Source organism: Girardinichthys multiradiatus, chromosome 21, assembly GCF_021462225.1.
Source record: "Girardinichthys multiradiatus isolate DD_20200921_A chromosome 21, DD_fGirMul_XY1, whole genome shotgun sequence".
NCBI lineage: Eukaryota > Metazoa > Chordata > Actinopteri > Cyprinodontiformes > Goodeidae > Girardinichthys > Girardinichthys multiradiatus.
In genome coordinates, this window is record NC_061813.1 from 40,433,972 (window position 1) to 40,457,627 (window position 23,656).

The 23,656-nt window shown below is 44.2% G+C and overlaps 2 protein-coding genes across 2 annotated transcripts in view; one reads left to right on the forward strand and one right to left on the reverse strand.

Moving 5' to 3' along the window:
- The first annotated feature begins 4,961 nt into the window (after positions 1 to 4,961).
- ppp1r3g (protein phosphatase 1 regulatory subunit 3G) lies at positions 4,962 to 7,687 on the forward strand. The gene has a single exon (XM_047349040.1). It carries the CDS (start codon positions 5,037 to 5,039, stop codon positions 5,862 to 5,864), a length of 828 nt encoding a protein of 275 aa, XP_047204996.1. The 5' UTR covers positions 4,962 to 5,036; the 3' UTR covers positions 5,865 to 7,687.
- Positions 7,688 to 13,753: 6,066 nt separating this feature from the next.
- Positions 13,754 to 23,656, reverse strand: part of LOC124857956 (LYR motif-containing protein 4B) — a 48,860-nt gene continuing 38,957 nt past the window's right edge. The window contains exon 3 of the mRNA XM_047349577.1: positions 13,754 to 14,424. Coding sequence (XP_047205533.1) covers positions 14,377 to 14,424 — 48 coding nt within the window. The 3' untranslated portion in view covers positions 13,754 to 14,376. The remainder of the gene's footprint in view (positions 14,425 to 23,656) is intronic.

The window sequence follows — 23,656 nt, forward strand, 5'->3', positions numbered from 1 at the left end:
GCAGCTGCTTTTTAATGCCACTGATGTGCTTCCAAATTGTTGCCGTGTGCTTTTACTGTGGTTCTGGTCCAAAAAACAAGCATCTGAGGTGATCTGCTGGATGTTATCTGTAAAGCAGAAGATAAACCAACAGGAAGCAGATGGTGGAGAAGAGCTCCAGAAATCACTTTAAAACATGATCATAGTAACTACAACTTGATGGTTAAAAGGAGGAAATGAGGCTTTTATTCTGAAATCTCATTTACTGATCAACCATCAGAACTGTTCTGGGTTCAAGGTTCGGTTTACTTCAGTTCATTCTGGGAGGGATCGTATTGAATCTCATCAGATTATGGCTCTGCAGCGCCACCCTGTGGACCGCCAGTTTACTGTCAACCGGACGATGATGAATAAACTGAATATGAATAAAACTAAGTTTCTGATTAACAGGTCAGAGGTCAGTTTAAAATCGTCCATGATTCTGCATTAGAACCTGTTTATGGTTCTAAATTTCATGAAAAAAATTAAAATCCTCTGAATAAACCAATCAGCTGCATTTCAGTGGTCTGTTGCCGGGCAGGTTTCAACTTTCCTCATAAAAAACTAACTTTCCAACATTTGATCAGAGGATATTTAGGATACAAGCCTGGAGAGGATCTGCACAGTGGCCCAGTTGGTAGCACTGACACAAGAAGGTCCTGGGTTCAAATCTTCTCACAGTCTTTCTGCATGGACTTTGTATGTTCTTCCTGTACATGCATGTGTTCTTTCCAGGTACTCCAGCTTCCCCCCACAGTCCAATGTGGCTGGTAACAAGCTCTGAGCTCCTCCTGGAGTTGGAAAGATCTTACCTACAGTGGAAGCCCATTCGAGCAGCTTGCATCCTGGTTATGTTCTGGTTGTTCAGTCAGGATCCATAATCCATGAGTAGAGATGGTTGGAATGTAGATGAACCAGTAAATGCAAAGTTCTACCTTTCAGCTCAGCTCCTTCCTCACCATGCCAGACCGTAGCAATGCCAACGTCACTGCCAACATAGGTCCTGCTCCACCCAGCTGTCCCACCAACATGGGTCCCTTACCTTCAAACAGGAGAAATTCTCAGGCATTTCCTACCAAACTTTGCTTGGAAGCAACATCCAATGTGGAGCTAATGTTGCCTTTTGTACATCCCAGCTGTGACGTTACAGTAACATGGTAGAACGCTCTAAATCCCAGCTGTGGTTTTCATACTTGGCAGTTAGAGAGCGTACCATCATGAACGCTTTTAACACCAGGAAGGTCTGAATAAAAGTCTGCTGGTCTCTGACAGTCAACTGAAAATATGTCAGCGCTGGTTCTTTTAGCAGGATAATGACCCAAAACATCTGAACACATCAACAGAAATGGTTCTGCAGAGTCAGAATCAACCACCTTCCACGTCCACCTCAGCCTTCGGACCTACAGCAGAATCTGAAATATGCGGTTTGTTCGCAACTATTTTTTGTTAATATGGGGTGAATAAACTCAACAATAACTAATAACTAATTAATAGCATGAATAACTAGTTAAAAACATAACTAATAACTAATTAATAGCATGAATAACTAGTTAAAAACATAACTAATAACTAATTAATAGCATGAATAACTGGTTAAAAACATAACTAATAACTAATTAATAGCATGAATAACTAGTTAAAAACATAACTAATAACTAATTAATAGCATGAATAACTAGTTAAAAACATAACTAATAACTAATTAATAGCATGAATAACTAGTTAAAAACATAACTAATAACTAATTAATAGCATGAATAACTGGTTAAAACATAATAACTAACTAATTAATAGCATGAATAACTAGTTAAAAACATAACTAATAACTAATTAATAGCATTAATAAGTAGTTAAAAACAATAACATTCAAAAACAATGAATAACTAGTAAATAAAATAATTACTAACTAGTTAAAAACATTTGTAACTAATAACTAATTACTAACTTTAGTTCACAACCAATTAATAACTAGTTAATAACATTAATAGATAGTTAATAACATTAATACCTAGTTATTACCATTCCTAACTGTTAGCAGAAAGCTTTGAAAGCTTTTGGTTAGAATAAACTGATTTTTTGGCTGAATCTAAACTAGTTACATTGAAAGAACATTTCTTCTAATGAAGTTGCTCCAATCAGGGTCTCTTCATGCCTCATTTTGACTGCAGACCTGTTTGCTTCCAGTTTCCCTCCTGTTGCTGCAGCTCTGCATGAATCCAGCAGAAAATGACCTGCTGTTATATAACTGCGCCTCCCAAATGATCCTTTGCTGTTTCTTTCAACGACATTTCCGCTGAAAACAGCATGATGTCACTATGGCGGCAGTGTTGACGTAATCTGTGTGCTTAATGTCGCTGAGTGACGCACCGGAGGCCCGTTATATAACAATGAAGATCTGGTAAATAAATCATGACGTTTTTGAGGTCAGATGTTGACATGTTTTTATTTTTCTGTTGCATTTTCATTTATGAAGATGTTCCTTCCGTTTAACACAAAACCAATATCTCCTGTTTTCCTTAATAAAATGCAGGAAAGTGATTTCTTCTGCTCACGAAAATCCAACTTTTACTTAGAGTCCAATTTTAATGAGGTACTTTTTACTTTTCAGTAACATTTTATACTAGTTATTTGAAAAGCAAGAACCTGTGGGTTGGTTATAGTTAACCTTATAGACTAAATTCGTACTCGTCGTCTTCCGCTTTATCCGGGACCGGGTCGCGGGGGCAGCAGACTCAGTAGAGACGCCCAGACGTCCCTCTCTCCAAACACCTCCTCCAGTTCCTCCGGGGGGAAACCAAGGCGTTCCCAGACCAGCCGAGAGACATAGTCCCTCCAACGTTTCCTGGAACGTCCCCTGGGCCTCCTCCTGGTGGGACGTACCTGGAACACCTCCCGAGGAAGGCGCCCAGGAGGCATCAGGTATAGATGCCCGAGCCACCTCAACTGGCTCCTCTCGATGTGGAGGAGCAGCGGCTCTACTCCGAGCCCCTCCCGGATGGCCGAGCTCCTCACCCTATCTCTAAGGGAGAGCCCGGCCACCCTACGGAGGAAGCTCATTTCAGCCGCTTGTATCTGGGATCTCGTTCTTTCGGTCATGACCCAAAGTTCATGGCCATAGGTGAGGGTAGGAACGTAGACCGACCGGTAAATTGAGAGCTTTGCTTTTCGCCTCAGCTCTCTCTTCACCACAACGGACCGGCACAGCGCCCCATTACAGCGGCAGGCGCACCGATCCGTCTGTCGATCTCCCGCTCCATTCTTCCCTCACTCGTGAACAAGACCCCGAGATACTTAAACTCCTCCACTTGAGGCAGGAACTCCCCTCCAACCTGAAGAGGACAAGCCACCCTTTTCCGGTCGAGAACCATGGCCTCGGACTTGGAGGAGCTGATCTTCATCCCAGCCGCTTCACACTCGGCTGCGAACCGCCCCAGTACATGCTGTAGGTCTTGGCTAGAGGGGGCCAGCAGGACCACGTCATCTGCAAAAAGAAGAGACGAAATCCTCTGGTCCCCAAACCAGACCCCCTCCGTCCCTTGGCTGCGTCTAGAAATCCTGTCCATAAAAGTTATGAACAGGACCGGCGACAAAGGGAAGCCCTGCCGGTGTCCAACATGCACCGGGAACAGGTCCGACTTAGTGCCGGCAATGCGGACAAACTCCTACTCCGCTCGTACAGGGACCGGATGGCCCCTAATAAAGGAGCCCTGACTCCATACTCCTGGAGCACCCCCCACAGGGCATCACGAGGGACACAGTCGAATGCCTTCTCCAGTTCCACAGAACACATGTGAACCGGTTGGGCAAACTCACTTGAACCCTCGAGTACCCTGTAGAGGGTATAGAGCTGGTCCAGTGTTCCAGCTCTATACCAAATATATCTATACTAAATATGTATACATATGTAATTATATGGACCACCTGAGAATAAAAACAATATGTGTTAATATATATTTATAGGACTTTATTTTCCATTTAAATTTCAACCTAGCGTTTAAAAGTGGGTCAGTCTGTCAGGAACTCCCCGGCCACTTTTTCACCCAGTGGTTCTGAGTGGAGGTCGCTGGACGTTTGTGGTCCGATTTACTATAAAGTTCTAATGAAAGCAAGAAAACGTGGTTGTTAGACAACAAACTCTGTGTTGTGTCTCATGTTTTCTATTTTCATCTGGCTGGAGAGACCTCGTCAGATAAAAGCTCTGCATCAATAAAATAGTTTCCATCTGCTGCCTGTGCTGGTGGGTCAAAGTGGAACCATTCTTCATTAACCATCCCCAGAAGGAAAACGATTGATGGATTTCACTTCGTTTTACAAATAATCTGAAAGTGTGACGTGCATCTATATTCAGCCCCTAAATAAAACCTAAGCCAGTTATTAAAACCAGTTCACCTGAACGTTCTGGTCCAGTTTAAAGCAGGGTTAGGTTCTACAACATCCCAGGCTTTGAACATCTCCCAGAACTCTGTTCAATCCATCATCTGAACATGGAACATGGAGAGAGGATGGACCAACTGCAGACCTACCAGGACATGAAGGTCCACCCAAACGGACCGGCTGGACAAGGAGAGCATCAATCAGCGAAGAAGCCAGAGGCCCATGGTAACTCTGGAGAAGCTGCAGAGATTCACAGCTCAGGTGGGACAATCTGTTGACAGAACACAGAGACACGCCACACTTTTCAGATTTTCCGTTTTTAATAAAAATGTCCAGAACCGTGAGTCATTTTCCTTCATCTTTGTGTTTGTCTGTTGAATAAAATCTTGTGAGGTGAGAAGAAGCAACAAGTCTCGGCTGCAGGTGACTTCAGCGGCGACAGAAAGTCGTTGTTTCTGCTTCTAATGAAGCTGAGATCTTCCCCTGGTTGCTGCTTCGGTCTCTGCACGCAAACAGGTGAAGGTTGATGTTGTTCCGTGACGGCTGGGTGGGGGTGGGGTGCTGTGGTGTCACGCCGGGTGGGGGGGCGGGGGTCTGTATAGAAGCCGCTCCACGCCCGTCCTCCCGCAGGACGCAGCGCACCCATGCTCCGCTCACCTCCGCTGTGCGGCCCGAACCGGGCCAGGCAGGAGAACGGTCTGGAGGGTGAAGCAGAGGAGGACGAGGAAGAGGAGGAAGGAGACCTGGAGGATGAGGTGGACGCGTCCCACCTGGAAAAGTTCATGAGGGACCGCAGGAGAGCCCGGTCCCTGCCGGCCTATCCGGTCGCGCTCCTGAACGGGGATCCCGGTAGGAAGCGGGTGAAGTTCGCGGACTCCATGGGGCTCACGCTGGCCAGCGTCAAGCACTTCAGCTCCCAGGAAGAACCGCAGATCCCGTCCAAAGTCCTGTCCCGCCACAAGAGCTTCCCCCCGCCGCAGCAGGACCCCCTGGCCGAGCTGTGCCAAAGTTTCAGGTCCAGTCTGGACACGGACCGGCTGGTGGCCTGCTTCCCCGAGCTGCGGGGGGCGGAGCGGCGGGTCCAGGAGCTGCGGGTCTGCCTGGAGAAGGTGGTTATCACGCAATTCGACGTGCGGGGGCAGGTTTGGGTCATGCGGGGCAGCACCATCAGGGAGGTCGGGGTCAGGTACACCTTCAACGACTGGTTGTCCTACGTGGACGCGCAGGCGGTGCTGGCGGAGAATCCGAGGGCCGAGGGGGTCCGGTTCGGCTTCACCATGTTCCCCCCGCCCTTCATGGGCCCCTGCACCGCCGTTCACTTCGCCGTGTTCCTGCGGAGCGACGAGGGCGAGTTCTGGGACAACAACCAAGGCCAGAACTACACGCTCCGGTACCGAACCCAGCCCGGACACATGGACTCTGGCAGTGCCGCACCCGGGCCGGCTGGAGAAGTTTCTCCATCTCCCTTCTGAGAAGGTCTGAAGGAGCAGCTGCTGCTTTCCATCCGAGCTGTGGGAGCGGGTTTTGGTAGAACCATCTAAGGAAAAAGTTCTGGTTCTGAGGGACATCTCAACTTAAAGATGGGTCCTCCTATTTCCATCTGAGCTGAGGGAGCTGGTTCTATTAGAACCATCCAGACCAACCTGTCCTGTTTCTGTGAGACAATTCAACCTAAGGACAGGTCCACATGGTCCCCATCAGGTAGACTCACAGGCAGGAGAAGCCAGGAAACCAACCGGATCAGGTTCTGAATCTCACTGAAGGTTTTTAATGTTCCAGTGTTTGACGTTCAGGATGAAATAATAAATACCAGAAACAACATAATCATTTCGTTTTTATAATCACAGAATGATGCATTAATGTCCAACAAGTCCTCCATTTTCTGTCCATCATCTAAAGCTCGACTAGTTCCTGGTTCTCTGTGGCCGATGCCGATATTTTCAAATAAAGACCACCGATGCGGATATTCTATGCCAGTTTAATTTTAGTTGATTTTTTCTTGTTTCTATTGGATAACAAAAGCTGTTAGAATGGGAGGAGGGAATATTGTCATTTATTATTTCTCACATACATAAAAACAGGGCAAATATCGGCCTGAACGATTGGTCTCTGCCATCATGTCCTACAGAGATCACCATGTGGTGCATTCAGGCTCACCTGGACCTTTTCATTGGTTCATTTGGTTTAGTTTATCAATCAACTGCAGGTAGTTTAACTCCAGAACCAAAACCCACTGTTTAATGAATCTTCTTCACATTCAGCATTTTGGACACGGCTTGATGTCCAAGAATGAAGATCGGTGATGATCACGTCTGTGGAGTTTAGCCTGCATTAAGGCTTTTTCCTTAAAACAGGCCAACAAAGAAAACACTTAATGTGAGATAATATCCACGATCAGCACATTTAGTTCATATTGGAAAACTGACATCTGATTATTGCTTTAATGGAAATCAGATAAAACTTTTTCACTAAGTGTTTTAGACCTAATCAGAAATCTGGAAGGATTCTAGAATTTAAACCATCTGGAAGAAGGAAGGAGGAGCTTGACCAGAGAGTTGGGTCTTTAAATCCAACATGGCTGCCTTGTAAAGCTAGCTAGCTGCAGTCCCTAACGGCTTCCCTGAGTTAAACCAGCCCTCTTCGGGGCCGTCTGTCTGGGACCTCCCTGCTGCAGGCTTTAAATGGATTAAATGCTAAGCTAAACACAGAGCAGCTTGTATCGCTAACAATAGCTAGCATAATCGATTAGCACGCCAACAGTTCCTGAGCTGCACCCAGAGTGGCATTAAACCCACATCGACGTCTGTCACATGTTTCAGTTTCCGTTTACTGCTGAACGAGCTCCACCGGCTGCTTAAAGACCAACCTTAAAGGACCCGCACGCTGGAGACAGTGACATCTAGTGGCTCAAACTGAAAACTGCAGCCAACTGTAAACCAAACCTGTCCATCTCAGAAGTCTGGGAAGGAAGAAAACTGTTGCTTTGATAATCGTTTAAATTTAAATAATTACTTTTGTAACTTATGTGGTTTAAAGTGATTTTTGTTCATCTTGAATTACTTTAAATGTTCATTGTTGTCCTAAAAAAGTCTTTCATGTAATGTTGGCTTTATAGAAAATGACAAATTATTAAACCTACATCATATGTAACGGCAAAGCATTAAAAATGTTGCATTGTTTGGTATAATTTTATTTTCACAATGTAACATGTTTTACATGGTGACTTCCTTTATAATAAAAACTGTAACTTTAGAAAGAAAAATATGATCTCAACAAATAAATGAATAAAAACTTATTTTCAGTTTGTTTTTTTAGCATTAATTACAAGTATCAGATTATTATCATCACCCTAATGGGGCAGAGAGGGGAGATAAAATATTAAATTAAATAAATACAGTTAAGTCCACAATTATTCATACCCCTGGTAGGTTTCGGTTTGAAAGAGACCAACATGTTCCTTCTGACCATAGGTAATATCGATAGTTTGGATACCTGACTATAATCTGAGAATCAGTGGAGAGAACTAAAGATTAGGGTGATGGCATAGAGGCCTTCATCCTGAAGATGAAGCTCATCAGCAAACATAAAACCTGCAGAAAGCTGCTCAGCTGATAGAAGAAGTTGATTTGCTCTGATGCAAATAAAGATATTTCCTGTGATTATTGAGAAGTGGATCAATTATTTTGACATAAAATGTTTAAGAAAATATAATTTTTCTTTAAACTGATTCTTCTTTTCCGTCGTTTTATTATCTTTGGCAATCATAAAGTCAGGATCCATTTTGGGCCTGTGACGTCATTAGCAAGGAAACATGTTTACTGCTGTGTGCAACATTTCTGATGAGTTCCCCCTCCCAGCCCGGTTCTGTGGGCCACAGTACGGATTGTTCTGACCTTAAAACCCAGTCGCTGCTGCAGCTGTGGCGCTGGCAGAGGATGAGCTCTCTGAGGGATGTTTTGATCCGTTTCTTATAGTATTGGGTCAAATATTTGTTTTAATATTGCAGAGCTGGAAGTGAGTTTTTACACGTGTGGTCCTGGTTCACCTTCACCTTCTGGGATTATGAAAAACAAACTGAAGCCTGGATCCAGATTCAGAGTTTGATGCCAAAACACTGAGGTCAGGTGAAACCATCCAGATCCTCCTCAGTGTTAAATAGCTCAATAACTTCTAAACTGATTCCATAGGCCGATATTTCAGGAGATACTTTACATTTTAAAATAAAACATTTAAACCTGCTGATTTATTTGAGTTGTGATGCTTTAAACTCTCAGACCTTCATCTGTTCTCCTCTCAACCTTCTGTGTTTTGGATGAAGTTGCTTCAGATCATTTTCCTGATTTTCTCACAGAGTAAACCTGTTCTCCTGGTCTGAAAATCAACCCAGACCCTGTTGCACAGAGGATGTTTGCATCTGTATTAAAGAGCTGCCCACTTTAACCCGTTTTAAACAAATGAAGACCGTCCTGCATATGTGATGTTTCTGCTTTTAATCATGCAGCGCTGCAGACCGACCGATGAAGATGGTTCATGTAGTTTCCAGACTTTCTCTGCAGGTTTAGAAGGTTCCATCTAATCTTCTACATATTGCTGCAGTTTCTTCTGCCATCGCTGGAAGTTTAACAAAATTCTGAAACAAAAAACGTTTTTTGTTTTTAGGACAGAAATCATTTAGATAAAAATGATTTTGGTATTTTCTAGCAGCCATTTCGTGACTGATGAAGATGAGCACATATCTGCCTCACTTACATGGCATTTGGAGCAGTGGCTAAGAAATAAACTTCTATGTGACATCATATTCACGTTTTATATTCATATTCACTGGTGGTAAACCAGTATTGCTGTCTTCACCAGGAAAGTTAACGTTGCTGCAGCGAGTTGGTAAATAATGCAGTGAATGATGCTGCTGTAAATACAGCCTGTTGGTGGTCCGGACCACTTGGTCTCTCCTCTGTGATCTGCAGGAGAAGAAACCTGGTCGTTGTTCTGACTGTGAGGAGGAAGAGGGAGGCTTCGACTGAGTGGAACCTTCTTCTCCACCTCTGTGACATTTCGTACCTTTCCACCTGGAAAAAACGTAAACACTACGTTCAGTTCTCTTCAGTCGGTACGTGTTGTCAGCCAGGTCTTTGTCCTGGCAGCTCTCTGTCCTCCCAGCGGTCATCTTCACGCTGGGACCAAAGTCCAGACGGGTTTTGAAAACCATCATGTTGATAAACCTGACCTTGAATGTTTGGTCTGTCAACACAGAGGCCTGGAAAACGCCGTCCATGAAGTGTGTGTCTGTTTTCAATCAATGTTCTAGAAATAAAACAGCTGCAGATTTAAGGAAGCCTGCTGCTCTGGATCCTCCAGTTCTGGATGATCCATCTGGTAATTATTGCATCTTTCATGACTTATTAGACCAGATATATGGACCGAGTATCTCGTCCTACACAGATAAAAACTAGTGATGCAGCCCGTATGTGGAACAATAACGCTGTAATCCAGGTGATGCCTGTTGTTGAGACCAATACCTGCATCTTCCTGGAAGCTGAGGAGGCCTTGGCATCTGCATGACCTCCAACCCAACCCATGATGCGACCCAGCTAGGTCAGCCCTCTTGCAACCCAGTGTGGCTCTGTCTAACCTTTTCCTCCTGACCTTTACTCACTTTTCTGTACATATGTCAGAGGCTCCAGTAACTGCCTGATGAGGCTCCAGTAACTGCCTGATGAGGCTCCAGTAACTGCCTGATGAGGCTCCAGTAACTGCCTGATGAGGCTCCAGTAACTGCCTGATGAGGCTCCAGTAACTGCCTGATGAGGCTCCAGTAACTGCCTGATGAGGCTCCAGTAACTGCCTGATGAGGCTCCAGTAACTGCCTGATGAGGCTCCAGTAACTGCCTGATGAGGCTCCAGTAACTGCCTGATGAGGCCCACACTCGTGCCCTATAGGGCCCGTTTTATATGCGCCAGCTTCATGCAAATCAAATATTTCACTTCACCTTTCCTTGGTCTACACGTGGACTAAATAACTTCCAGTTCATCTTTCTGGTTCCGGCGTCTGAGAAATGAAATGATTTTCTTTGGTTCTGAATCAGAGATCAGATCCGTATATGAAGACCTGTTAGTAAAAAATGTATCATCCAACTTGAAGTTTGATCTGAATGCTCAGAAACCAGCGGCTGATGGGAAGCATTACAAACATTTATCATTTGGCAGACGATTTCATATTTAGTCTGAATTAAACATGAACTAAATTTGACACTTTCCTGAACATTTCTGACAACCGTCTGAACATGAAGCCTCACAAAACCAGCTGGAACATCCTGTGACTCGATATTGAACAAAGATGGATCAATAAGGAGTGAAAATGATGAGCAAACCTGCAGAGGCTCATCAGAAGTGGGTCAGAACTGAGTCTAAAGTCTGTATTCTGGCTGCAGGACCTGAACTGAACATGTGCAGAAGACCCACTAAGTATTCTCTGTCCACATGTTGAAACAGCAAGAAGCTCTTGAGCAACATGACCTTTAACACCTGCCTGTGTGTGTCTGTGTGCGCTCAGGCTTGAACCAACATTGGGTCTATGAATAGCTGCTGGTGGCCCCCAGAGGTCCCTCAACTGCTTCACCCTCCTCCACCAAACATCTGTGAGCTCCATCCAGTGTCTGTCGGGTCGGAGTTGGAACCAAACTGCAGGACGTCTCGAGTCTAATGCGGACCCCACCAGTTAAAGGTGATCCTTCCAAGTCAGACGAAAACAGCCCGAGTTCAAACCATCAGCCACCAGTTAGATGCAAACTTCACCAGTTACAGGTCCTTCTCAAAATATTAGCATATTGTGATAAAGTTCATTATTTTCCATAATGTCATGATGAAAATTTAACATTCATATATTTTAGATTCATTGCACACTAACTGAAATATTTCAGGTCTTTTATTGTCTTAATACGGATGATTTTGGCATACAGCTCATGAAAACCCAAAATTCCTATCTCACAAAATTAGCATATTTCATCCGACCAATAAAAGAAAAGTGTTTTTAATACAAAAAACGTCAACCTTCAAATAATCATGTACAGTTATGCACTCAATACTTGGTCGGGAATCCTTTTGCAGAAATGACTGCTTCAATGCGGCATGGCATGGAGGCAATCAGCCTGTGGCACTGCTGAGGTCTTATGGAGGCCCAGGATGCTTCGATAGCGGCCTTTAGCTCATCCAGAGTGTTGGGTCTTGAGTCTCTCAACGTTCTCTTCACAATATCCCACAGATTCTCTATGGGGTTCAGGTCAGGAGAGTTGGCAGGTCAGTAAACCATTTACCAGTGGTTTTGGCACTGTGAGCAGGTGCCAGGTCGTGCTGAAAAATGAAATCTTCATCTCCATAAAGCTTTTCAGCAGATGGAAGCATGAAGTGCTCCAAAATCTCCTGATAGCTAGCTGCATTGACCCTGCCCTTGATAAAACACAGTGGACCAACACCAGCAGCTGACACGGCACCCCAGACCATCACTGACTGTGGGTACTTGACACTGGACTTCTGGCATTTTGGCATTTCCTTCTCCCCAGTCTTCCTCCAGACTCTGGCACCTTGATTTCTGAATGACATGCAGAATTTGCTTTCATCTGAAAAAAGTACTTTGGACCACTGAGCAACAGTCCAGTGCTGCTTCTCTGTAGCCCAGGTCAGGCGCTTCTGCCGCTGTTTCTGGTTCAAAAGTGGCTTGACCTGGGGAATGCGGCACCTGTAGCCCATTTCCTGCACACGCCTGTGCACGGTGGCTCTGGATGTTTCTACTCCAGACTCAGTCCACTGCTTCCGCAGGTCCCCCAAGGTCTGGAATCGGCCCTTCTCCACAATCTTCCTCAGGGTCCGGTCACCTCTTCTCGTTGTGCAGCGTTTTCTGCCACACTTTTTCCTTCCCACAGACTTCCCACTGAGGTGCCTTGATACAGCACTCTGGGAACAGCCTATTCAGTTCAGAAATATCTTTCTGTGTCTTACCCTCTTGCTTGAGGGTGTCAATAGTGGCCTTCTGGACAGCAGTCAGGTCGGCAGTCTTACCCATGATTGGGGTTTTGAGTGATGAACCAGGCTGGGAGTTTTAAAGGCCTCAGGAATCTTTTGCAGGTGTTTAGAGTTAATTCGTTGATTCAGATGATTAGGTTCATAGCTCGTTTAGAGACCCTTTTAATGATATGCTAATTTTGTGAGATATGAATTTTGGGTTTTCATGAGCTGTATGCCAAAATCATCCGTATTAAGACAATAAAAGACCTGAAATATTTCAGTTAGTGTGCAATGAATCTAAAATATATGAATGTTAAATTTTCATCATGACATTATGGAAAATAATGAACTTTATCACAATATGCTAATATTTTGAGAAGGACCTGTAGATGGTTCTGCACACAGATGGTTCTGCACACAGATGATCCACGTGTACCGGTTTAAAACAATGCTGTATTCATTCAGGATTAAGGCCAAATCGACAGAGTTTGGTACCAATACGTGTACCGGTACACCTCTATTTGACTCAGACCCAAATTATTAGAGACAAACCCTAAGATTGGACCAGAACATCAGTTATGAGCCAGGCCCAGCAGGTAGAACCAAACTCCAGGGGTTCTGGCAGTAAAACAGCCCGGTATCTTTCTCATTTCCAGCTGGATCTGAACCATTTTTTTTATTTTAGGTCAGAGGTTAATCTCTCATACCCTCTCAGTAACTGGTTCTGTCTTCAGGTTTTTGGACTCGTTTAAACCGAGCTGCCGAGAAAGACCAAAAGCTCCGTCTAAAGGACGGGTCCGGAAAGACAAAACCAACCAACCCGTTAGAAACGTTTAATTCAGCGTCGGACCGGAGAACATAGAACAGGAGAAGACCATCGTTTGACTTCTCATGATCTTCCTTATAATGATCTAAATGGACTGTTGTCATGGTGACTCTTCTGAGGGGAGGAGCTTAAGTACAGATTTTGCAGGTTTGATTTGTTCACCTCAACAGGTTGTTTGATCCCAGTTACAGTAAATTTTAGAGTTTATCCCCTGATCAGATAATACGTAACGTCCTCCAGGGTTCAAACAAACCGCTTTAGAGTCCCAAAGAGAAGAAACCACCGAGAGGATCAGAACATGGTGGATAGAAGCTCGTTTTCAGGATCTGCTGCTGTTTGTCCTCCTCGTCTCTCAGGCTTGTAGTACCATGAGTCTCCTGCAGGATGGACTAAAAAATAAAACTAAAGTTAATCAGAAATGCACCGATCAGCTCCAGACCTTCATCACCAGCTGAGTTTAGATGTTTTTACATATTTTCACCTGTTTCACCATGAGTTAAAGCTGCTGGAAACAACATCTGAAGAACTTCACTTCGATTCAAATTCTAACTTTTATTTTGTCACTTCACAGATTTATAAGAAATCACATATTCAAACGTCCGACGCTGGAACAATCGGTGCCTTTAAACCCAGATGTTTGGTGAGGAAGACCGCAGGGCAGCTGAAGATCTGATTTCTGCTGCTTTTGATTGTTTTCAATGAATCTTTTTCAATCGCTGCCCAGCATCAGTCTGCAGGAGTTTAAAACAATCTGACGTGTTTCTGAGCACCTGCAGCACTTTTCATCTTCATTCATCTCCTAGAAAACTTTCAGGGAAGATAACAGCTGATTTATTTTATTCATTGAGACTAACTGAACATGAGGTTTGAGCTCTCAGTTTCTAAACTCTGAATATCTGATGTTTTTCAAGCTTTAAATAAAAAGAATTTGCATATTTCAGGTTTTCTGTTTGTTCCAGAGCAAAGAAAACATGTGAAGACATCTGACCCAACATGTGGTCTAAAGTAGATAATCGGTTCATCTCTGACTGCAGAAGACTAGACTCCAAACAACGTCCAGGAAGTGTGCAGCTTCACCCCATCCTACATCTCCCACAATGCATTCACAGCTCCCGGGGTTAGGGCAGTGATTGGCTCTGATGGACCTTCTGAGCGACCGTTTACTCCACCACCATCCTCTGAGCCTCGTACATCTTCCCGATGGACACCTGGACACACGGAGACACAACATGGAGCAGTCAGACCAAGCGGGACTCCGCTGGAAAAACAGATCATTTAGCTACAAATTGATAGAAAAATTCAACTAAAACACTAAATGGAGTGAAAATAATAAACTATTTAAAATGGACCAAAGATGTCTGCAAGTTTATTCTGCAGGTTTGAAATCATAACCGTGAAGATTTTACCAATAAAAATAAAACTAAACATATGAATAACTTCTGTCATAAATATTACAAACAAAAAGTTATCTATAATAATCGATTATAAAAAATATTTTATAATAAACATCTATAAAATAAATGTTCAAATAGTTTTTGTTTAAAACCAGATTTAAATAGTAATAGTTTCTAGATTTATTATGAGAATAAATAAATAAAATGTGTTAAAACAAAATAGAAAACACCATCAATATTATATTGTATATTATATATTAGAAACTATATGATTTTAAATAGTTGGTGAATTTAATATAAAAGAATTTAGAAATATTTAATTAAATTTAATGAGAACAGAACAGAAATGAACATTAATCAACAGTATTTCCTCCGAATGCATCGATCCATTTTCACCTTTAGATAAGCAGCAGTAGTGAGGTTTCAGATTCACCCAGCAGGTGGCGCTGCAGGGCAGCAGTGAGCCTGACAGAGTCACTGTGTTCTGTCAACAAAGCTGAACACAGTGACTCTGTTGTCAAATATGAGAGCCGGAGCGAGGACAGCTGTACCGTCCTGTGAGTGTGTGTGTGTTTTCACAATCGATTCGATATGTGACCTGGTCGCGGCACACTGTGTGTTGAACATGGTGTCACAGCTTGTTGGTTCTCCGGTTAAATGTCAGCGTCAGGTTGTCCAGACTCAGGAACAGCTACGTTGGTGGATCTGAGCTCCAGAGAAGATCTGACTGCTGGACTTCTGAGAAAACCTCATGTAGATTCAGCTCAATCACTGAAGCGTAGTTTCCAGGCCTCATGTCTGCCATCTTTGTTGTCGTTAAGCTGCTGGATGCTTCGTCAGCCGTTCACAGGCCTCAGAGGTCAAAGGATGAACCATTTATCATGTCGCTTGGCCTAACACTCATTTTTTATCCTCCTCGTGTTTTCATGCAGCAGATCTTGTAGAATTCAGGCCTCTGTTAACGGACTGAGGAGAAACATCTCTGTCCAGAGTGACTTCTGGAGAGAGGTTTACCCATTTATTGTTGCAGCTGCTCCACACATCAGGTTCTGCAGCAGCTGCAACAACCAAACACCACCAACCAGGGGCCAAAACAGCCCAGTACCAGTATCAGCTGGACCTCATTCACCTTCTGGGGCCAAAACAGAACAATTCTTCACACTGTGAAGAGCACAAGGAGCCCAGTAGTGACATGTGGTGGTAGTGTCATGGTAGCATGGCCTGATCCTCTAGGAAGTAGCTGAATCTTGAAGAAGGAGAGAGGTTTCAGGGTTAGTGCCATCATGCTGCTGATGTACTTAAAGCACAGAAGAGCATCTCCACAAAGGAAACCATCAGCATCACGGCTTCCTTCATGCTGAAGGTTTTCTAGAACCATGTTTGAACCGGTCGTGTAGAGCTCAGCTTGGTCTTTATTCAGGGTGAAGGAGGTCTTTAACTCACTAAACTATAACATCATCAAGGGTCTCCTACCTTTAAGGAACAAACCAGCGTTGGGCCGACATCTGACCTCTTCAGACCTCTCCTCGAACCAGATTCAAACTTGAGCTTCAAGCTCTTTGTTACCGGCAGCCTGTCAAAGTGGTGATGCACCTTTAGTTTGGTCTTACTGAACTCCTGTTCAGAGCAGATCTGATGTGGTGATGTTCTAGAACTCCAGTACCATCAACCTAAGGTCCAGAAAACGTCCGTTTACACAGTCACGAAAATCAGAAGCAACCAAATAAAACTTGAGATCCACCAAGAAATCGGCCGGTTTTCAGCTTGATCCGTCCTCACAGGGGACTGGATCAAGATCAATAAATGCATCACAACTAACCACCAGCTGATCTAGCTAAAAACAACCTTCTATGTGGAAGCTGTTACTGAGGGAAGAAGTTTGGTTTTTTGTATCAGTGCTGAGTTTAAAATGAGGACAGCGATCCAACAAGCAACTTCAAAGCAAACCGTTTTCTACGACACGTCGACACATTTCTGTGGTTTCCTCAGGCTGCGAGGGAGCGAGAGAGAGCAACACTTAACAGATAACAGGAAGGCTGAATGTATTACAGCAAAGCTGCTCTGTTGTATCCTGTTGATGTTTCAGCCTCTGTCTCTCATCGGGCCTGCAGGAGTTGGAGATGCTGGCAGAACGAGCTACATTTGACTAGGAATATAAGCACAGTCTGATGTTTCAGTCATGGAAGCTGCAACAACCGCATTAAATAGCAACAAAAGATGCATGTCCAGTTTACCAGGTTATTGCTAAAATGGTCAGATCATGTTACCAGCAGCTGCTTGTAGTATAAATGGAGAGCAATGTTTCCAGTGTTGTTCTTCATCTTCTTATATGGTAGATCTTAGAGAAAAATCAGAACTGGGTAAAAATTGGTATCTGCAGATCAAACATTTGCAGAAACTGAATATCTGATCAGAGCTTCTGTTAATAAAAAACACACCTGAATAAACAGTGCATGGATGAAAGTTTCATTATTTGCATGGTAAGCTGTAGCTGTAACCCTTTCCTAACATCAGTTATGTCCTCCTCACAGGTGTGTAAAAACTCATGAACTGCTGCTCTCAGGCCAGTGGAGATCTGCTGATATCACCTCCCTTCTCAGGAGGAGATCTCCAGAAAGACTGAGGAGCTGAGCCCACTCTGCAGAGATGTACTTCTAAATCCATCATTGAAGGTCTAATTCTACAGCATCTTCCACATGAAAACACAAGCAGAGGTCCAGACCCACTGAGATGTTTCACTCTGATGTTCACTGAAAATATCAACCTGACAGATTAGCAGAAGAAGCTGAAGACTGGATTTCTTGCTCCTTTGAGCATTTTGTGGATGTGTGGTTTTTCTACGGCGGCGCCAGCAGGGGGCAGTGTCTCTCCACATGAACTCTCCTGCTCTACGTTGATCAGCTCATTAATTATTCTGCTGTCAGATCATCACCCCCCACATGAATCCCCTCCCTTTCCCTTTCCTTTCTGTCCTCATCCCGAGGAGCCCCACCCCCTGCGTGTGTGTGGCCTCCTGATTGGCTGCGGCGAGATGTAGGGGAGGAGGGGCGGGACGATGCTGCGGACCAATCAGCTTCCAGGAGGCTTGGCTCTCATGTAAATTGTTGCGGCTGTGTCTCGTAACAAAGGGATGGCCTCGCTCTGTCTCATCAGCTCGCTTCTCTCCATCTTCCTCTCCACATTTGTTCCTCTCGCTGCATCACTTCATCTTTTTATTGGAGCTGCTGTCAGTTTCACCCTCATGAATAATCAATGAAAGAGTTGTGAAGATGCACCGATAAACCAGAACTATTTCATCTGGATGATTCAGGGAGGCTCAAACTGCAGGCAGGGAGTTTTCCATCCAAATTAAAGCTGATTTCATTTGTTTTACTCACATTTATTGTCTCTGGTCATAATTCTGGAGGAACGTGAGCTGTTAAACTGAAGCAGAACAGCTGCAGTTCGGACTAATTGATGCTGAACTGCACATTTGGACCTGACCCTAACTCCAGCTCTGTTTGCTCCCTGATCTGGATGAAGGTCATGTAAACCCTCCTCAGACATGATCCTTCTACAGAGTTCTCCCTGCTCACAGATCTCTGAGATGCTCAGACAGATAACTGGGAGGAAGGCTGGAAGCTGGTTCCAGTCGTGGATTCATACTGGCTGAACATGGACCCGCTGGCACAGACTGGGACTCAGACCAGGCGTTTTGGAAAGTGTTTGCTGCTCTTGGCAGACAGCTGAAGAAACCCGATATGTTCTGCTACTGTTGTCATCTACAGCTAAGCCTCAGAGATCCTTCAGCCATCTCCAACAACTCCATCCTCCCTCCTGTCAGCAGGAAGCAGAGCTGCAGCTCGTTACACAGAGGAGATGTTGTGGATCAGCAGGTTCAGAAACACTTCAATGATGGATCTTAGAGATTGTTCTCAGATTTCTACCATCATTGTCGAGCCCGACCCATAGGTCCACATTAAAAACCAAAAAGAGCTAGAACTTTCTAAAAACCAGAAAATGGATCAGAAAACAAAATGTTTCAAGCCCAAACAGAAGCCGTTTTTATTAATGAGGTTTTTGGGTCAGAAAACAGCAGCTTCAGACTGCAGTCCAGACGCTCCATCATTAATATAACCAGGGATGGAGCTCTGGATGGACCACAGAACACCGGGGAGGAATCCAGCTAAGATCTGGTTCACATTTTCAGCTGATTTTCATACTGAGAGACCTCACAGGTGACGATAGATTGTAGGTATCTGGTCCAGTGTGTGGTGTCCAGCCACACGGCGATCACAACACACCAACAGACAAATTAAAGTTCTCCAAAACATTAACGTCACGAATCAGCGTGTTTATTTCAACGTTGATGAAACCGGTTCATCCCTTGAGTTTAGGAACCTTTTAGGCAGCAACGACTGAGTTCAGTGGCTGAACCTCATGTTATGATCAAGGTCCGAAAGACCTGAAGAACTACTGACCAGGACCACTTTGGAGAATGATCCGTCTGAGTCCAGACATGAGGGCCAGATGTTGGACCACCTCAGCCAAAGGTCAAACAGGGTCATACATGACCATGTTGGTCAGGTTTGGTCTCTAACCTAGACTCTGCTCAACTAAACTTAAACTTAGTTTCAAATATTGGAAGTGATTTATGGGTCATTTGGACTATATTTATATATTAAATTTAAATTCATGTGAAACATGAGAATATTTGTCAAACATGTAAATAAAATCCTGTTGAAATCAGAACAACCTGGTGGAGGTTGTGAGCCAAACCTGGCCTCCTCTGTACATCATCAGATCCATCCACTCAGCACCGAACAGAACCAGCAGCAGAAACACCGCAGAGTCGTGACTGACTGACCTTCTGTCCTCCTCCCACCAGGCAGGAGGTGTGAGATTAACATCGCACCGCTGCACTCAGTCAGGCTCAGGAGACACAGCTCCTCTATGCAGCGCCTGACTGCCTGACGGTGTATGCAGTCCAAACTGGTTCTGAGATTAACCCCGCTTCACTGGGTCAGAAAGGAACCAAACCCAGGACCTTTAGGATCTATATTTCTTGCAGAAGAGTGTTCACACGATGAGAGGAGAGAAAACTGCTGAAAAATCGTCTTCATATATGCAACATTTCTGTTAAGAGTTCATTAATGTGAGGTTTGAAGGCACAACACATATGCTCAACTACTAGATGAGAGTTTATAGGTTGAGAAGATGCTGGAGAACATCTGAAGTTGTTGTATCCATACATTATCTACTGACTGAAACGCTGCAGATGACCCTGAACACACCATCCTCATGGTAAAACATGGTGCTGGCAGCATCATGCTGTGAAGACAGGGAAGTGGGATGGAGCTAAACCCAGGACCATCCTGGAAGAAAATCATTAGAGGCTGCAGATAGAATTTCATGCCAAACTACTGTCCGCTTTTAAAGAAACTGAACTTTGCCCTTTGGAGCCAGCTTCCTGCTGTCCAACAGCAGGTGAAGTTTAACATCGGTTTCATGTTTTATCTGTTGAATCACCAGAAGCTCTGGAGCACTGAGGTTATAACCACAGTATTGGTGCATTTTTACATAATTTAAACATTTATTCTCAGTTTTGGATGTTTTTTGTAGAACGTTCTTCTTTAACTCCCTGGACAGAAACCAGAATGTGTCGTCCACCCTCCCTCTCTCATCGGACCCTGCCTTTCAAGGGAAAGGTCTTCAACATTAGGACTAGCTGGTGTCGGAGACCAACGACCTCTTACCTGCCAAGGTAGATTCTAAGGTTGAGTCCAGTTTCTGTTCTCCAAGAGGTCACAGCAGGCCTTTAAACTCCCCAAAACTCACTAAACATGGTCGCCTGCAACAGAGCAAACCTGAAGAACATCAGCGCCTCAATAGACAAATGACACCAGCTGGGGGCGGACTCGGGACCAAAGACTGTGACCAGATCAAGTTAATCCAGGAGTTAAATCTTCTAGGACAAGAAGTGACCAGATTCCTTCTTTAAAAATCTGAAGAATGACAAACTGTGAACACAAATCAGCTCCGTTCCCTGCAGAAGCAACCGAGAAACATCGCCCAGACTCTGGTGACCAAGAAACTAACTGGGCACAGAAGAGCATCAGCAGCAGGCCACAGCTAAACGTCCTGAACTTCAGATCAACATGTCCGTTAGCAAACCTTCAGTCAGTCTGGCATCAACCCTCCTTTCTTTAACCTGGATCATCAGTCACAGAAAAGACCTTGTCATCCCTCATGAGCCAGGATTAGATCTACAGAGATTCAAACCTCAAACTCTCCTCTCTGTTCAAACACCACCAGGTACCGAGGACGTGTGGTCCACCAGAACCACCAGATCCAGCATCCTGTAACACCTTCCTTTGGTCTCAGCAGCCGTCTCATTTCAAAGTCAGACCAACCAAATGGTTTCAGCAGCCATGTTTTACTGGTTCACACCGACCCTCCCACACACTTATATTTCCAACCATATTAATTATTATTATTGTTATTATTATTAGGAATTTATATCAACTTCCATTAATTGTGTCCAAACCTAAAACTGGGATTCAGTCCCCATAAGGCCTGCTGGTCCTCAGAAGGTAGATAAATACACCAGAAAAGGCCCTAAACACGAGATATAAAACACACATATCATTTTTTTTGAATAACAGATTAATAAACAATAGCAAAAGTGCTAAAAAGGAAGATTTTTTACAGAATGAGAACCAGGTGAAGCTAAAGCTAGACCATTTGAGGAGTTCTGGTAGAGCATATTTACAGATAAACATTCTTCATCTTTGATGGTAAATATACACTATTCACAAAAATAAAGGGAACCCTCAAATAACATCCTAGATCTGAATGAATGAAATATTCTCATTGAATACTTTGTTCTGTACAAAGTTAAATGTTCTGACAACTAAATCATACAAAAATCATTAATAGAAATCAAATTTATTAACCAATGGAGGCCTGGATTTGGAGTCACACACAAAATTAAAGTGTAAAAACACACTAGAGGCTGATCCAACTTTGATGTAATGTCCTAAAAATAAGTCAAAATGAGGCTCAGTATTGTGTGTGACCTCCACGTGTCTGTATGACCTCCCTACAACACCTGGACATGCTCCTGAAGAGACGGAGGATGGTCTCCTGAGGGATCTCCTCCCAGACCTGGACTAAAGCATCCGCCAACTCCTGGACAGTCTGTGGAGCAACGTGACGTTGGTGGATGGAGCGAGACATGATGTCCCAGATGTGCTCAATCAGATTCAGGTCTGGGGAACGGGCGGGCCAGTCCATAACTTCAATGTCTTCATCTTGCAGGAACTGCTGACACACTCCAGCCACATGAGGTCTAGCATTGTCCTGCATTAGGAGGAACCCAGGACCAACCACACCAGCATATGGTCTCACAAGGGGTCTGAGGATCTCATCTCGGTACCTAATGGCAGTCAGGTTACCTCTGGCGAGCTCATGGAAAGAAATGCCACCCCACACCATTACTGACCCACTGCCAAACTGGTCATACTGAAGGATGTTGCAGGCAGCAGATCTCTCTCCACGGTGTCTCCAGACTCTGTCACGTCTGTCACATGTGCTCAGTGTGAACCTGCTTTCATCTGTGAAGACCACAGGGCACCAGTGGTGAATTTACCAATCCTGATGTTCTCTGACAAATGCCAAGCGTCCTGCACGGTGTTGGGCTGTGAGTACAACCCCCATTTGTGGACGTCGGGCCCTCATACCATCCTCATGGAGTCGGTTTCTAACCGTTTGTGCAGACACATGCACATTGGTGGCCTGCTGGAGGTCATTTTGCAGGGCTCTGGCAGTGCTCCTCCTGTTCCTCCTTGTACAAAGGTGGAGGTAGCGGTCCTGCTGCTGGGTTGTTGCCCTCCTACGGCCTCCTCCACGTCTCCTGGTGTACTGGCCTGTCTCCTGGTAGCACCTCCAGGTTCTGGACACTACGCTGACAGACACAGCAAACCTTCTTGCCACAGCTGGCATTGATGTGCCATCCTGGATGAGCTGCACCACCTGAGCCACTTGTGTGGGTTGTAGAGTCCGTCTCATGCTACCACGAGTGTGAAAGCACCACCAACATTCAAAAGTGACCAAAACATCAGCCAGAAAGCATCGGTACTGAGAAGTGGTCTGTGGTCCCCACCTGCAGAACCACTCCTTTATTGAGTGTCTTGATAATCACCAAAGATTTCCCCCTGTTGTCTTTTACATTTGAACAACAAGATGTGAAATTGATTGTCAATCAGTGTTGCTTCCTAAGTGGACAGTTTGATTTCACAGAAGTTTGATTTACTTGGAGTTATATTGTGTTGTTTAAGTGGTCCTTTATTTTTTTCAGCTGTGTAGATTTTTTGAAGTTTTGGTCTGATTACTGCTGTCAGAGGGTTGTTCTTTCAACAAAAGGGATGTTTTAGAGTCTGTATACTCCAGTTAACGATTATTCGATTACTAATTTAGTTGATTATTTCAATAATCGATTAATCACGATTAATTGCTTCAGCCCTTAAATTTAGTTTTATTGATTTTAATTGTTCCAAGTTAAATGAATCTTTCTGCGCAGAAGAAAAAGAAGCACTTTGTTATCTTGGCTACTGAAAGTCCAAACCTTCATTAGTCTGCTTCTCAAGTCTTGTGAACAAACCAGCTGGTACCAGATCATTGTTGTTAGGTTTTGATTCCCAGCTGGTACCACACATCACACGAGATCTTCAGAACTTGATTAATAATTTTAACAGTAACATCCACCTTCCTTTAGACCCTTATAGGTTGCTCATAACCAGACGGCTCCTGTGGTGCACCAACATGTTCTGCTAAGTTCTGTTAGCAGGCTTTAATGTTTTCAGCAACAGGTCCAGGAATAAAGTGGATCTTCTACTATACAGTTGTGTGAAACTGTGGGTGGAGGAAACAGGTGCTAAGTTTAGAGAGAACCCCCCACGGTGCTGAGTAGGTATAAAGCAAACGCTGCTCTGAACAGCAGGAGACATTGAATATCGGAGTTAAGGAGCTCTTAAAGGTGGGAGGAAGAAGATGAAGAGGAGGGAGG